Source organism: Phacochoerus africanus, chromosome 16 (assembly GCF_016906955.1).
Source record: "Phacochoerus africanus isolate WHEZ1 chromosome 16, ROS_Pafr_v1, whole genome shotgun sequence".
Classification (NCBI taxonomy): Eukaryota; Metazoa; Chordata; class Mammalia; order Artiodactyla; family Suidae; genus Phacochoerus; species Phacochoerus africanus.
The window spans coordinates 2,977,342-2,988,127 of NC_062559.1; the positions used below are offsets into that span (position 1 = coordinate 2,977,342).

General features: G+C 56.5%; 1 protein-coding gene across 1 annotated transcript in view; it reads left to right on the plus strand.

Annotated features, from left to right (window-relative positions):
- The window catches only part of PAXIP1 (PAX interacting protein 1), a 44,776-nt gene that overhangs the window by 12,510 nt on the left and 21,480 nt on the right, over positions 1-10,786 (plus strand). The window contains exons 5-6 of the mRNA XM_047763104.1: positions 3,401-3,514; positions 5,907-6,536. Coding sequence (XP_047619060.1) covers positions 3,401-3,514; positions 5,907-6,536 — 744 coding nt within the window. The remainder of the gene's footprint in view (positions 1-3,400; positions 3,515-5,906; positions 6,537-10,786) is intronic.

Below are 10,786 nucleotides of genomic sequence, written 5' to 3' on the forward strand. Positions count from 1 at the left end.
TTTGTTCTCGTTTTGGGGGTGCAGGGGGCGCCCAGGTGATGGTGCGGTGCCTCAGGAGCGGGCCCTGGGCTGGCTCTGGCTGGCTGGCAGGCTTCGGCGTCCGGGTAGATCTCGGATTCTAGGTCGAGAAGCCCGCAGCGAGGTCAGCAGCGGGAGGCAGCGGCAGAGCGGAGGAAGCGGGGGACCGCGTGGCCGTGCGGCTCTCAGGTGGAACCCGGTCTGGGCAGCGACCGTGCAGGTGGATGGGCCCAGGTGCAGAGCTCATCCTGGGGGCCGCCAGGGCTGGGGAGGACCGAAGGGTGACGTTAGCAAGGACTCTGACCGCGTTCGACGTCCTTGGAAGCAGACGGGCCACGGACGCGAAGCCGAGCCCAGGTGAGCATGAGCTTCGTGGCCCGTTTACTGCAGTTCGTCAGTGAGTTCAGCACGGAGGGCGGAAAGGAAGCCCTGCTTCATCCGAACAGAAGTTGTTCAGAGGATGGGAGGGCTTTACTCGGTGGTCCGGAGGGACCTCTGGTTCAGAAAAGCGTACTGGGGACAGATACCTCGTAGTCGCTGGAAGGGTTAATGCAGTTATAAGAGGTATTAACAAACCTGTGTCTGGTGTGCAGCTCGAGGCCTTTGGTTCCCCAAATGCCTGGTGATACTTTGTGGCAGAAGCGATGCCCGAGGGTGCGGGTGAAAGAGGGCCAGCTTCTCCCCTCAGCTGGGGGTGCATCTAGAGGGGAGCTGACGTGTGAACAGTCACGCCAGGACGGAGGGGTGCAGGCGTGGGAGCTGCTCCTGGAGGGCGCTCGGGACGGTTGACCTGCGCCAAGCGGGGCCCCATGTCACGGAAGGACTGTCTAGCTTGGTGGCGCTCAGGGACCTCCTGCCTTTTCCCGTCAGGGTGTTGACACAAGCTGGAACTCTGTGGAGTCTTGCCCAGCTCCAGGGAGAGGTAGGGAAGGGCGCTTGTGCCAGCAGAAGTCGGGAGACAGCACCTGCTGCCTTCTGACCCGGTACTGATGGGGACCCAGGCCTCTGTGCTAACGTGCTGGGTAGGTGGTGGGCACAGGCTGCGAGTCTGAGGGAGAGCCTGGCCAGGGCTGTCGGTTCACTCCGGAAGATTAAAACGGCCAAGCCCTTTTCTTTCATCCTGTATCTCAATCCACAGAAATTTCTTGACTGCCTACCCATGGGCCTCGGCTGTGCTGGGTACCGTCAGAGACCCCGCAGTTTCAGATGAGCCTCTCATGCGTAGGACGATGGTTGGTGGGTGAGACCAGGCAGGAAGCTAAGGGAGCTGCAGCGCAGGGGTGTCTGATGGGGAGGCCGGCGGAGGAGGAGGCCCCCTGCGGGCCGCAGGTGAAGTTGTCTCCTTGGCTCAGAGCTGCGCAGGGGCGCGCGTCCAGGTGTGGGCGGCTGGCAGCTGGTGGTGGGCGCGCAGGGGCCGCAGGGCTGAGCTCGGGCTGGCAGGGGCTGCGGAGCCGGGGGAGCAGGACCAGGGCTCGGGCCAGGGTCGGGCGTCTGGAAGCTGTGAGAGGCCAGCCCTGAGGCGTCGAGGAGACCTCCAGGCTTCTGTCATTTAGGAAGATGGCTTTTTTGAAAAAAGTACGTTTCCCCAGTTATAAAATGAATGCCCTTGAACATTTGGAAACTACAGAAAAGTATAAAGAAGAACAGTCAGATGTTCCCATAATCCTCTCCCCCCAGGTAACCGTGGTTACCATTGTGGGGTGGAAAGAGCGTTCTTAACTCTTAACTGCACGGACACAGAGCCGCTGAAAGAGCCGGGTGCGTGTCAGACACTTAACCCAGATGTGCGGCCGTGGAGAGTGGTTGGAGGGGCTTCCGAGTTGAGATCCTGCGCCAGTGCAGGCAGCCCTGCCCGGCCCCGGTCTTCCCGCTGCAGTATCCCGCGCCTGTGGCCTCAGGCCACGTGGGGGCCAGGGCTGGGGCTGCTGCAGCCAGGGGGACAGAGACAGTACCTAAGCACCTGTGGCCTCATCTTTGTCATAGGGGCGTGTCTAGGTTATGTTTTTTATTTCACTCTTAAGAAAGTATATAATGATTCCTGGGACTCATCTGTGTTACGTAATTAAATCTCACTTCCAGATGCTGTGGCAGGTAAATGATTTTATGAAAGTTTCTAATAAAAGTAACATCGCTTGAGCCAGTCTTCTGAAATTAACACTGACTTACTAAGGAGGTATAAAGTAATGATTTTTAAATTGATTTTATAAAAGTCATGTGTTGTTCTTAGTAGCCGCAGAGTCGTGCGGAATGCAGAGTAATTTCTAGAAGTATTTATTAAGTGGATGAGAGTAGATGCAGAGTGTTAGGTCTTTGGCAAGCTGAATGAAGGCAGTTAAAAAGAAAAAACATGCTCTCTTTCCGTGCTGTAAAAAACCACTGGAGATGAAGTTTGGGATTCTTCACCGTCATTTACCATGTATGATAAGTTGTCTAGAAAAATACTGATTTAAACGATTCTCTGAGAACTAATGCCTTTACTTTTCTCAAATGCTGCTTTTGTCTTTCAGACTAGGATTTTATTTCTTCGAAATGATTTTTGAGGGTCACTGCCCTTAGAGAAGCAGTAGAGAACGGTGGGGAAGTGCAGAGTGGAGGAGGCCGGGGTCTTCTAAGCCAGCTTTTCCAGTTGTTAGCTGTAATTTTTGCGAGTTTGGCCCTGGCCTGGGAGTGGACCGGGAGCACTTGGCACCATGCCTGGCACATAGTAGGCAGGCAATAAATGGCAGCTGTGTGGTGGTGGGCGTGAAAGCCCGTGGAACACCGTGAGCCACTGTCTTTGGAGTCTGGACTTCATGGCGTAGGCAAGCCTAGGAATCAGCCCTTTTCCGCTTGCCGTGTGTGTGTGTGTGTGGGGTGTGTGTGTGTGTGTGTGTGTGTGTGTGTGTGTGTGTGTGTGGAAGGTTTACCCACACGGTGTTGTTCGCTTTCTTTTACCCATTTCATGATGGTATTTACTTGTTACCATTTATCATTCGGAGTTCCTTAAATATGATTGTGATACTCCTGCATCGAAGCATTTCCAGAAATGACACTTGCCAGGTGGAGTGGTATGTCCTCGTCCTCTTCCCTCTCGTTTTGTTGTAGAACGGAACAGCCCTCCGTTTAGTCTCTGCAGTGTGGCCGTAAGTTGTCGTTCAGTGTGTTGGTGTCGAGGCCAAAACAGTGATGTGTATAAAACTTACGCTGGGAACAAAAGTTTCCATTATAACAAGTGCAGCTGAAAGCTTGTTTTTCCCACCAGTGCTCTCAGGTGAATTTCCTTTGAGGAGGGAGAGGGCAGATCAGACAGAATTGTCACGCGGTCCCAGTGGGTTTTATCGCCGAGTGAGTGGGTGAGCAGAGCTGGGGACGCGTGATGAGATTTGTTTCTGGTTCCCGCCAGGTGTCACCTGAGGACAGAAGCGCTCTGTGGGCCATGCTGACCTTCCACGGAGGGAGCTGCCAGCTGAGCCTCAACAAGAAGTGCACCCACCTGGTGGTTCCAGAGCCCAAGGGGGTAAGCGGCTGGCGGACGTGCTCCTTCTGCAGGCCCTGCAGCACGTCCAGCGTCACCCGTCTTCCTGGCACGTCTCTCCCGTGAACGGTGTTCCGTTTCCAAACGCCGATGCTAAGGAGCTTATGTTAATTACATACAGCTTTAGTCCACACAGGATGCGAGAGGATCATACGTTTTGTGTAGAGCCAGATGTGACTTTTAAATACCAAGAATTTGGGGTTTATTTCATGGAGAAAGTAGGTTAGTTTTTTGAATCTCTAGAGGTGCCTTTCAATTTCTCCAAAGCTGCAGTGCATTTTCTATTGTGAAAATGCGTGTTTGCAGTCCCCTCCGCAAGATTTGACGAGGCTCGCCCCGAGCATGGTTATGGATCCGCACTCGGTGAGGTTCCCATTGTCCTGTCCTGCATCCAGAACATTTAAAACCATCTCTCCTCCGTACGCACAGGCTCTTCCCTCAGCGCTGGGGCGGGGGGGGCCGAAGGGGTCCTGGGTCCCCAGACGGGGTCCCCGGGGCAGCACAAGCCGTCCAGCCCCCAGACCGAGTCAGGCCAAGCCTGCCGAGCGGAGAAGCCGCGGATCCTGAGCCCCACAGAGGTGGAGACTCTGTTGTGGGAATGGAACGATTTTCTCCCCGTGAAGCCCTGTTTGTAACTGTGTTGAGAATTAAGTAGCCTGTGTTCCCAGTGGAAAAGTCTCCTGAGTGGGCAGAGCTTACACACGTCAGTTGTTCACTCCGTTTCCTTCTTGGGCGCTGACCCAGCCTCCTGGCCAGCAGGTCCCCTTCTGTAGAATCTTCGAAGCTGTTCATCATGCTGATTTTCTGGCAAGAAAATAAATTTTGAGCCAGTGAATTTGGCTGTAACTTAGTAAGCCACCCAGTTCAAGGAAAACTTATTCTGTGAAAATTTGGGGTGAATCTTACAAATCTGCTTAAGTAAAAAATTCTGGAGTTCCCTTTGTGGCTCAGCAGTTGACAACCCCAACTAGCATCCATGAGGGCGCGGGTTCGATCCCTGACCTCGCTCAGTGGGTTAAGGGTCTGGCACTGCCATGAGCTATGGTGTAGATCGCAGATGCGGCTCAGATCCCACGTTGCTGTGGCTGTGGTATAGGCAGGCAGCTACAGCTCCGATTCGACCCCTAGCCTGGGAACCTCCATATGCCGCCAGTACAGCCCTAAGAGACAAAAAAAGAAAAAAGAAAAAAAAATTCTATTTTACATAACAATTTTAGAGGTTAGTATGCTTTGGTTAAATAGCGTAGTGGTTCTTTTTATGTCAATATTGACTTAGGGCTAAAAATCATTTGATTTTAGGTAGCTAGTTTAAGGGAAGTGAAATCTTTCTAACATCTTAAACAGTGAGTGAATACTTTTAAAGAATCTACTTAAAATTTGAGGCAGTGTATGAAGAGAGTGGAGGAGTTCCCATCATGACTCAACAGTAACGAACCCAATTAGTATCCATGAGGACACAGGTTCGATCCCTGGCCTTAGTGGGTTGAAGGATTTGCTGTTGCCATGAGCTGTGGCATAGGCCGGCAGCTGGGGCTCCGATTCAACTCCCGCCTGGGAACTTCCATACGCCGCAGGTGCAGCCCTAAAAAGACAGACAAAAAAGAGTGGCTTTGTCAAATAGGCTAGCTGACTACACATGAAAGTAAATATATATTTTAAGAGTGAGCTCTTTTTTTGCATTTTTTGATAAATTCATGGAGAAAATATATAAATGGTATGATGAAACTATCTTTTGTATTCTTGAATTTTTTGGTAAGTTTTCATTGAAATTGAGAAGCATGAAGGAATTTAATAACAAAATCCGCAGAAAAAGTATGTCGCTTAGTTATGGAGGAGGGCATGGGTTTCCAGGGGTACCTGCTTCTCCTGTGCCCTCGGCCACGGGGGCCCCACCTGCCGCCCGCAGTCTGTGCCTGCGGGACGTGGCGCTGGCGTTCCTGCTGCATGTTACTTCCTGTTGGGAACTAAGCTGGAAGCCTGGCTCAGTCAGAATTACTGCGACTTCGTGTCCTATGTAGGATGACTGGGGAGCTGTCCCCACACTCCGTGACTCCCGCGGGCCTCTGTCCGGTCACGCTTGGCACAGGGCATCAGGCAGTGACAGCTGTAGAGGCGGTGGCGGTCGTGCGTTTTGTGAGCTTCCCCAGGATTCCTAGCTCCACATATTGCATCTCAAATAGCCTTTGAAACAAAGTCATTGAGGGCCGCTGCCGGCAGGCAGGAGGCCGTCCTGTGACCCCTGGATGTGGTTCCTTTTGTCTCGTGTCCTCTGGAGGGGCAGTGACAGCTCAGGTTGTGTCTGGGGCTGCGCCGTCCCAGGAAGTCTGTAGAACCTGCCACCTTGTCTGTGTGTGTGTGTGTGCTTCACTTGCAGGAGAAGTACGCGTGTGCGCTGAAGAGAGCGGGTATCAGCATCGTGACCCCCGACTGGGTGCTGGACTGCATCTCGGAGAAGGCCAAGAAGGACGAGGCGCTCTACCATCCTCGGCTCATTATTTATGAGGAGGAGGAGGAGGAGGAGGAGGAGGAGGTAGAAAATGAGGAGCAAGACTCCGCAAACGAGGCCAGTAGCGACGAGAAGTCGAGCCCCGCCAGTTCTCAGGGAGGCTCCCCTGCAGGTGACCCGCAGTTTTCACCCAAAGCGAACGCCGAGAAGTCCCAGGGGGAGCTGATGTTCGACGATTCTTCAGATTCCTCCCCCGAAAAGCAAGAGAGGAACTTAAACTGGACCCCGGCGGAAGTGCCCCCGCTGGCGGCCGCCAAGCGCCGGCTGCCGCCCGGCAAGGAGCCCGGCCTCATTAACCTGTGTGCCAACGTGCCGCCGGTCCCGGGGGGCGTCCTGCCTCCCGAGGTCCGCGGGAGCCTGGTGGCCCCGGGACAGGCCCTCCCGGGCTCCGAGAGGCCCGAGGCGATGGCCGCCTGGAGCCCGGCCGTGCGGACGCTGCGGAACATCACCAACAGCGCCGACATCCCGCAGATGAGCCGGCCCCCCAACGTGGCCCACGTAAGTCCCTCGAGAGGACGGGCGGCCCCGCGGCGGGGCACAGCTTCCCGCGGCCTTCGCCGCCTCCTCACTGCAGCCGCGTCAGCAGCAGTGTCTGTCTGCACGAGAACTGGTGTTACGCCTTGTACGTGTGCGTGGACGTGTGCACGCACGTATTCCCGCGTCGTAACTTCTGCAGAAGAGGGTGACAGCAGGCACGTAGGTGGGGCTCTGCCTGCTGAGCTGGCCCTGGGACACCGGTGACAAGTGCTGTCCTGGAAGAGCGGCTTCCTTCCCCTCTTGCTCCGTTTCGTTGGGGGCCGCGGAAGCGGCGGTCTGCCACCCAGTCCTTAGGTGCCTGGGGTGACCTTGCAGGAGGTGAATAACACACACTAAGTCCATTTCGCTTGCTGAAGAAGCCATAGTTTTAATTTAACGGAGGGAAGGTGGTCAGGGGTGTGTCTGCATTTTTATGGTCCCTGGGAAAGAAAGACAAGTGCCCCGCCCCGGTTTTAGTGATGCAGACAAACCTGAGCAGCAGGGCCTCTCGCGGCTGCAGGTGTTGATGAGCTTAAATCCAGGTGGGTCCTGGAGGACTGTGAGGGCACAGCGGTGCAGGTGACAGGAACAGCGGCTCTGAAGACCCCAGTGTAGGCCTGCCTGTGCTGAGCCCCAAGGAAAGAAAGCCCTGAATTAGTGCGCGGAGTGGGTGGAGACGGAAAGGGGGTGGGGGTGGGGGGCCTTTAGTCGGGGTCACCAAATGCTTCCTCTTATTGTAAATCACAGCCCCCTACCCAAGTCTGGTAGTGGTGGCCATTAAAGATGCATAAAAGATTAAAAACGCCCTTCCCTCCCCGCCTCGGGCTAAGCAGTGGCTAATGGATAGTCCTGGTCCTTGAAACACGGGGGGCAGGGGTGAGCAGAGCGGGCAGAGCACAGGGGAGAGACGTGGGCAGGGCTTTACGGGGACGAGGTTCCGACAGACACCCAGTTCTGGGAAGGCCGTGCGGCCAGAGCTGGTTAGGACCCTGGCCAGCATGTTAGCGAGAGTGGGCACGGTGGGGTCCAGGCCAGGGAGGGGATCCGAGGGTGGTGGGTCCCTGGCAGCCTGGCGGTCAGAGCTTGGCGCGTTTGGGTGAGCGGTGTGGAGGTGGGTGGCGGAGCGGAGGGCTCCGTGCCCCGACACCTCCTGCCCCGCGCGCCGAGTTTGGTCCAGATAGTTTAGGGCGGCCCGGCTGGCCCGGGTCATGGGATTCTCCGGCAAGACGGCTGGGGTTTCTGGTGTGTCCTGAGAAGTGTGTGCTGGAGTGAGAGGTGGAGCTGGCGTTTTGAAGTTTGCATGGTGCCCGTCCCGCGCAGCTGGGCAGCAGCTGCCCGTTCCATCCCTCGTTAGCTCTGTCTGTCACGCCCTCTGTGTTACCACCAGGGCCCTGGAGGTGAATCTGAGTTGTCAGCCGGCCGCAGTCCAGAGAGTGATTGGCAGGGGTGGCTGGGGGCGAGGTCGAGGTCCCCAAGATGAGGTGGTCAGGGAGGGGCAGCGCGGGCCTCGTGCGGTGGGGTCGCGGGGCTCAGGGAGAAGGTGGAGCCCGGGGACGAGTGTGCACACCCTTGGGTGCCTGGGCCTGCACAGCGGCACCCAGCCAGGGCACAGAGTCCCTGCCTGGCAGGGGCCGCGAGGAGGGCGAGGTGGTGTCGGGGAGCTGCCAGAGTGCATGGGGGGACGGGGGCCCTGCAGGTGCCAGGCCGGAGGCAGAGAGAGGAGACATGAGCACTTGGAGGTGGCGGAGGCTGGAGGGCGAGCCAGTCTGGAGGGGTGGCCCCGCTGGCCCAGGGATGTGCTCTGTGCCCTGGGCCACGGTGAGGGTCGCAGGAGCCAGCCTGCAAGGCCTCCGGCGGCCTGGAAACGTCACGAGTCTCCTGTCCTCGGCTGAGGCGTTAGGGGCGGCCTTCCCTTTTCCTGCCGTCTGAGCCTGTGAGGGATCCAGCGTTGTCACCCCAGCTCAGGTCAGTCCATGTGGCCCAGGAACTTCCACATGCCACCGGAGCCGCCCAAGAATAAAGTGAAATAGGCTTGCAGTGTGGGAAGCGCTCCCGAGCGGGGGCTCCCGAGCAGGGACGGGCGTCTCCACTGTGTGCTGTGCTTTTCAAATACAGTGGGTGTTGGCTTAAATCCCAAGTTCCCTGTATTTGGGTACAGAGGTGAAATAGTCTGGTTTGAAGTGAAAATGAGAACACCCGGGGGCAGGGGCAAATCTTGCCCCTGCAAGTAAGACACCCCACCCGGGAAGACGGACTCCACCCTCTTGGCTGGGTGCAAGGTGGGACCCCGTGTAGCCAGTGAATGGCTCCATCACTAGCAAGAACAGAGAAGAGGTTTTCTGACCGTTTTTCGGTGATCTGAGAAAGATAGTACCGGAATCTGGGTTCTCGTTCACGGCGGTCAAAGCAGGAACTCCGCGAACACGCAGGCAGCAAAGCTTTTATTAAAGGAAAGCTCCTGGGGTTCCTGGGAGGAGGGAGAAGAGCCCTCTTTTTCTATTGTCCCATAGGGGTTTTTATTCTTTCAGGTTGGGGGGGGGTACCCACGTGGGGTCCAGAGAGATGTGGTCTTCTCCCATTGGCCTTGCTCAGTGGCCCGTGTCAGTCCTTGTCCAGTAGGGTCTCAGGGTGGAAGTGTCCTGCAAGTCTCATGATTTCCTTGTCCTTCCCCTAAACTGAGGCACAGGACATCAGGGATTGATGTCCTTCTGGGCATAGGTTCACTCCCTGCAGTAACAAGGTCTGTGGCCATGTGACTCCCTGGAGCCCGGAAGCCCCAGATGTTAAAAATCAACGGCCACGTCGCAGAAGGCATCGAAGCCCACGTGCCTGCGCTGACGACCTGAGTTCATCTTCTGCCTCCAGAACATGAGGACATGCTGCTGCTCAGTGTGCAGAAAATGAATCTTTGAAATGAAAGATTTAGTTTAAAATTATATCGGGGGTTGAGGAAACATAGCAGCCGTCAAAACCCTGTTTGAACTGCACATTTTGGGCGGTTAGGAGCCTGTGGTGTGTGTCGCACTGCTGGGCATGACACATGGCTCAGAGTTGAGTGATTTGAAGGACTGTGACGGCCATGAGGGAAAAACTCAGGCGTGACATTCAGTAAAAATTATTGTTTGCAGGGAGTTCCCGTTGTGGCTCCATGGTAACAATCCCAGCTCGTATCCATGAGGACGTGGGTTCGATCCCTGGTCCTGCTCAGGGAGTTAAGGATTCTGCGTGGCTGTGGTGTCCACCGGCAGCTGCAGCTGCAGCTCCGATTGGACCCCAAGCCTGGGAACCTCCATATGCCGCGGGTGCGGTCCTAAAAGGCAAAAGAAATTGTGGTTTGCAGTACGGCAGCTCGTGTACTCAAGCCGTTAAGAGTCTTTTCCCTTTGAGTCTTCAGGACCAACACGTTTTCAGCCAGAGGCGGTCAGAGGGTGCAAGGTGCCGCTCCCCACACCCGCCGGCCTGCCAGGTGTGCGGCTTTCCAGGCCGGCGTCCACCCCCATCTCTTGGGGCTCCTGTCTGGTTCTCCCTCTGCTTGCACCCCGGCCTCCCGCAGCCCCCTGGGGTTGTGGTCCCTGGGGTCACGTGTTCAGAAGGCACACCCCGCCGAGTCCGGCCACCCTGAGAAGTGAGCACAGAGAGGGGCAGCCCTGCCCACCCACCTGGCGCCCGCCGTGAGCTCCCCGCTGACCTGGGCGGGCAGCAGCCTGCAGCCGCCAGCCGCTTCACCTTGTGGCGGGCAGCCCCGCGTTCGTTTCCCCACTCCCTATCGCTTTTGTGTCGGTCGTTTACTTCCGAGAGTGAAGCAGTAATGTGAAGTGCTGCGTTTTAAAAATAAGTGCTGATGACCTCCCTCCGCCTCTGGCTCCATTTCCCCTCCCAGAAGGCAGCTGCTGTGCACACCAGTGTCTCCTGTGGGGGCTCAGGGCCCATCCGCAGACGTACAAGCTGGGCTCCCCACCCCTGCAGGCCTTTTGGCGGAAATGGTCGCATCCCAAATGCTGTTCTCTGCGGACACACACCTGCAGGGTGTGTGCTGGGGTCCATTTCTCCTTCCACTTGTTTTCTTTTTGTAACGGCCACACCCACGGCGTATGGAAGTTCCCAGGGTAGGGGTCCAGTTGGAGCTGCAGCCGCTGGCCTACACCAGAGCCACAGCAACGCAGGATCCCAGCCATGTCTTCGACCTGCACCACAGCTCCTGGCAGCGCTGGATCCTTGACCCCCTGGGCAAG